The 5,643-nt window shown below is 37.4% G+C and overlaps 1 protein-coding gene across 2 annotated transcripts in view; it reads right to left on the reverse strand.

Annotated features, from left to right (window-relative positions):
* Window positions 1–842: 842 nt before the first annotated feature.
* Window positions 843–5,643, reverse strand: part of LOC111446304 (uncharacterized protein At1g76660) — a 14,308-nt gene continuing 9,507 nt past the window's right edge. For both annotated transcript variants that reach the window (XM_023085057.1, XM_023085056.1), the window contains exons 4-5: window positions 1,548–2,724; window positions 843–1,289 (exon numbers count right to left, since the gene is read on the reverse strand). In XM_023085057.1, coding sequence (XP_022940825.1) covers window positions 1,084–1,289; window positions 1,548–2,724 — 1,383 coding nt within the window. In that variant the 3' untranslated portion in view covers window positions 843–1,083. The remainder of the gene's footprint in view (window positions 1,290–1,547; window positions 2,725–5,643) is intronic.

A 5,643-nucleotide genomic window follows, 5' to 3' on the forward strand; every position in this document is an offset into this window, starting at 1 on the left:
AATATGGAAGAAATAAATATTTACTCGTGTCGATAAGACCTCACAACCTCAACCCGGTCGAGTAGTCCCTCATGGAGGCACCCAAATCATTATGTGAAAAAAAATTTGTTTCTTTCGATCTTTTTCAACGAATCTGTAAGGAATGCTCAAGTTTGATGAATCTTACACATATATGTTAGGTTAAAATACGAAACTTATTCACTTTCGCTTCCAGGCCTTTTGCAGTCAAATTCCATAAGTGTTAAAATAGGAACTTTTGTCCCCTTTGAGACAGGGTCGTTAACTCGATCTGAAAAGTTGTCTTCACGTTTTAGTATCATAGCATATCCATTAAAAATTGTCCTAAGCTTAAAATATTGAAGAAAAAAAACATTTACTCGTGTCGATAAGACCTCACAACCTCAACCCTGTTGAGTAGACCCTCATGGAAGCACCCAAATCATTATGTGAAAAACTTGTCTCTAAAATGCACATTTAGAGAATTTGACGTACAACTCGTTCTCCCTCAAAATTGTGTCTTTCCAAGGTGCAACTAGTGTTCTTGGTCCGTCTTAGAGTATGTCAAGATATCGCCTATGAATATTATAACAAAATTATCCAAACATTCCTTCAACACTCATTTCATTAACTCCATGAACACTTCAAGGCACTAGTGAGTCCGAATGACATAACCACAAACTCATAATGATCCTTCCTCCGAAGGCTATCTTCGGTACGTCTTTCTTTTTATCTTAATCTGGTGATAACTCGTTCAAAGATTACCTTAGATTCTAAAGAAAACCTAATCAATGACCACTGTTAACGGGAGTTTGGATATGCATAATGATGACGTATGCACGAGATGGGCAAGATTGTACATGCTATTATATAATTCATTGGAAAAAAGACAAACTTCGTCTACCAAATACAGAGATTTGACCCATTCCATTTCTAAACTGGAACGATAAAGAACACAAACTATATGCATCCATCCACTGATCAAGTCAACTCAGAGAACAGGTTAGGTCATAGGTTAGACATTCCATGGAAACCCGCAAAGCAAAGAACAGATACACATACTAAAAACTATTTCAGAAATGGCTCTTAGTCATGCCATAAAAAATCTCCCTTGACCTCCCCCCTCAGGCTCCTTCCTCTTCTGTAGTCAACTTCTGCATCAGAGCAGGATAAAGCATGATTATACTTGCGGCTATTTTTGGACGACCCTATTCTTGAGAATAGGTCTTCTGTTTCACCTTGGGAAGTACTTGATCCTGGCAAGTTACCAGGTTGTCTTTGCAATTTATCGTCTGCATCAAACAGGTGACAAACAGGTGACAATTGTAACCATAACTAAATTGTAGCTTTCCTAAAACCACATCCCAAAAATGTAATTTAACCTGACTACTAGCATCAGAATTGTGAGTCAGTGTATATAAAAAGGAAATAATGAAACGGAAAGAAAAGTTGCAACATTTTGAAAAAGTTCCCCAAAATGTATTTGTCTTTATTTTCTTTTGATTTCTCATGAAACAAGTGTGAGCTTGTAACAGGGAACAGTGGCTCACCTTTACAGCCATTGCATAATGCCAGGACTTCAGAGCAGGTTTCTTTTTCAACGTCAGATGCTGATTTAATACTTCTTTGACTCTGTAATGTTGCCTGCGTGGATTTCAGTTTTTCACCCACTAATGGAGGTTGAATACTTTCTTCTGCAGACAGACTAGTTGAAGTAAAAGGTCTCATAGTAAAGGAATCTTCCATTACATCAGATATCTCCACGTATTGTGTGGTAGTTATAATTTCATCGGCACTGAAACCAAAAGATGCTCGGTAAGCTTCTATTTCCTCCACATCTTGTTTTGGAGACTTACTGTGCCGGTTTTGGTATCCATTCCCACCAGAAGCGTAAACATCTGAATCCTTTGATACACTTAACCTCCCACCAGTATGAGGGAATGGTGGATTGTCCAGATAGAATTGTGCAAATGTAGCAGGGCAGAAGAAATTAGAATCCTGAGAAGCAAGAGGTGTGCCAGTTTTCTCATGTCCAAATAGCCGACCAGAACCACTTCTTGGATATTTTCCATCTTGGAGAGAAGCTGAAGGATTCCACTGTGGTGGAAAGTCCCTCTCAGGAAAAGAAGATGATAAGCAATCGCCGGAGGTCCTTGAAATTGGTGACACGAGGCTACTGGCAGGACTTCCAGGGTAGAGAGAATATGCTGCTTGAAGATCATTGGAAGCAACGTAATTTGCCTTTCCAGTTCCTTTGAGATCCATCGATGAGGATAGGAACTGAGCAAAAGGCACATCAGGGGAAGAAGGAGTGGTTAGGTGAGCTAGTTCGGGTGGGGGAGTGAGTGGAGCAGTTGACGGTTCAGTGGTGAAGGCTGAGAAAACAGGAGGAGAAACCGGTTGTGTTTCATGCGCATATGGCCCTGTAGCGAACATTGTGGATGAAGGACCTCCAGGTGAGTTGGCAGACAACGACAAGAAACAGCTAGGTGATTGGGCTGTTGAAGGGAGTGCAGAATTTGTAAATGATGCTGGTGAAGAAGGTGGGGCTAAAAGGGATGGAGCTATCACAGTAGCCTGATTGGCTATTCCTGCTGCATGAGGTCCATTTGGCTGGGTTGTCACGACATTGCCCTCAGGTAAACGAGATGCAGGCACAATGCGCTTTTCTCCTTTCTGAGAGTGAAAACAAGATAATGCACCCCAACATCCACCCCATCTCTTTCCCTGGTACAGAAGAAAGTACCAGAACTTAACAGGTTATCACAACAGCTCATTAAAGAATAGTCAATGAAGAACCAAAAAGTTTAGAACCATCCCTTTTCACAATTTTCGTACAAATTCTTGCTAGCAGAGATGGCCATTCCAAAATTATCCATAAAAAATGTCCAATATCCAGTTTTAGCATTAGTTAAAGTGCCTTTTAGATCTGAGCAAGTTGTTAATGGATGTAAGTCACTTAAGCGCTTCAAAGGAGCAGCCTGAATGTGGGGATCAATAAATCAAATATCAACCGCAATAAATACAAATATTTAATCAAACATCATTAAAATAAAAAACAAAAAACAAAAAGAAGGAAAAATCAAATGCTATTGTTCACAAAAGTTTGTCTTGTGCAGAATACCAAATCCTTTAACTACGTTGTCTTCCAGAAATAAAAATTTACTAGGTTTTTTTAACAAGAAAATTCTCATAGATATAATGAAAAGGATTAAAAGTTCAAGGGATACAAAATCCCAGAGGGAGTGAAAAAGAAAAAATTAATGATATAAAAGACACTCAAATAGAGAATAACCATGAACAAAAACTTTTCATAGACCTAACAAAACACCCAAAAAAAATGACTATTATTGACATTTTGCTACCATCTTGAGAAAGTTGAAAACGCTAGGGAGGGCTTTCAAATTTGCGACTGTAGATTTTACTTCTGTATTTTTCAGAAATGGTGGAGTACGCCTCATTGAGCTCTTGTTTGTATTGAAGAAGAATCTCTAACTTCTTTTGAAGATATTCTTTTCAGCAAAAAATCATTTCTTGAAGATACTCTATTCAAGAAAGAATTCCAGTTGGTTGAACAACCAGAGGGAATGAGAGTTTAATAATTGAATTGATGAATAAGGCCTTTGGGAGTTGCCTTTATCTAATGGAAAGTAACGAGGTCAAGACCAGGAGATGATTCTTCTCAATTTCTCATAGATCGTTCTTTGATTTCCAAGGAATGGGATGTGATGTTTGATAATTCTAGAGTCTCAGAAAAGGTCCTCATTTTTTATCACTTCCCTCCTCTTTTTGGAGTTGGTAGTTTTTCTTAGGGACCTTCCCCTTTTCAGTTTCGTAACATTTGGTTAGATGGAGTCTTGCTTCAAAGACTCAAAGAGAAGGTGGACTTGAAATTGGTGCATTGAAGCAGAGAAATATGGCTTTATTGGCCAAATGGGACTGGCTTTCATGATGGAACCTCAATTTTTATGGAGGAAAGTAATTGTTAGCATCTATGGTTCTGTAATAATGGATGGAATTCAGGCTTGGAAGAGATTTAAGTCTTCGAAGTCCATGGATTCAATTTCAAAATTATGGCAGAACTTTGATTAACTTGCTCACTTTAATTTGGGCAAGGGAAGGAAGATTCGATTTTGGGAAGATCCTTGGTTGAAATTTTATGTTTTAGGGACTTTTTTTACTCGGCTGTATGCTATTTCATCTTCTCCCAATGCCTCTGTTTGAGCATTTTGGGATATGCACGCTGGTTCTTGGAATCTATCTTTTTGTTGATGCTTGAAAGATGAGGAGATCGCCGATTTTCAGACTCTACTCTACTGCACAATATTTTTGTTCCGAGTCTTAATACAAATGAAGATTCTAGGCATTGGTCAAATGATCCTTCAGGTATTTTCTCCGCAAAATCTTTAAATGATCACCTGGTATCTTTTTCACCTTTGGAGAAAGAGTTATAATTAGCCTCACGGAAATCCAAGAGTCCTAGGAGAACTTATATTTTTTTGTGGATAATGCTTGATGGAATTTTAATCCGTCCAATGTTTGGAAAAAGAAGAATCCAGCTCACCGTCTGTTTCCATCAGTTTCTGCTCCTCAGCCTTCAGGATGCTCTCCCAACCATGTGTATTTTAATTGCTTTTATGCAAGCTTTGGTTGGTTCAAGCTGTTCTCAATTTTCAATTTTTTCTAATGTCTCATCGCAGTATCTCCCACACTACATGGTCCAACACTTCTCAATTCTAAGGCCAAGTTGTTATGGATTAATGCGGTTAAAACTTTTCTTTCGGAACGATGGTTGGAACGGAATCAAAGAATTTTTTCAAGGAAAACAGCTCATCTCAAAACCAATTCTTGGTGTTCTTTGACAAAGTTGTTCGTGGGATTTTCACTTCGGGGCATATGTTTGAATTGGAATGCATTTATATATTATTTATAGTGTTTTGCTTATCGTAACTTTTTAGTTTTGATTTTTTTTTTTTTTTGTTACTTTTGTTCACTTCTATGCATTCTTAGAGCATTAGTCTATTTTCATTATGTCAACGAAAAATCTTGTTTTTTCGTTATAAAAAAAAAGAATTTCAATCAAGTGAATAATTACAAACGATCTTAGAAACTGACACCCAAAGAGAAACATAGAACCTAGAGGTGGAATGGTGTTTTAAAATGATATCAAAGCAAGAGGTCCTATGTTCGAACTCCGGTAACGTCATTTCCTCTCCAATATTAATATTGATTTCCACTTGTTGGGTCTTCTACAATTTTTAGGGTTAAGCATAAGGAAGAATTCTTTGACGATTCTGACAATCGTACCTTCCTTGTTTGTTCTTGTGCCGCCTTCAATCCTTTTTCTAAACCCCATTTGTGTCACTTATGCTCCTTTTCCTAAACATCAATCGCTCCCCCCTGCCCCTACCCTACTTTAGAGATGTCTACAGGGCAAGAATAGAAACATTCCTGCCGTCAATTTGAATCTCTATTCTCACTAAAATTTTCATTTATTTGTCCGAGAGCAAGTTCACTACAAGAAAACTTTTTTTGTCTTTTATTTCTTTTTTTTTTTTTATCTGTTCTATCTTTTAAATTTATTTTCAACTCTAATAACCATTCTTTCCAAAAAAAAAAAAAAAAAAAAAAAAAAAAAAAAAAAAA

Source organism: Cucurbita moschata, unplaced genomic scaffold (assembly GCF_002738365.1).
Source record: "Cucurbita moschata cultivar Rifu unplaced genomic scaffold, Cmos_1.0 Cmo_Scf00008, whole genome shotgun sequence".
Lineage (NCBI taxonomy): Eukaryota > Viridiplantae > Streptophyta > Magnoliopsida > Cucurbitales > Cucurbitaceae > Cucurbita > Cucurbita moschata.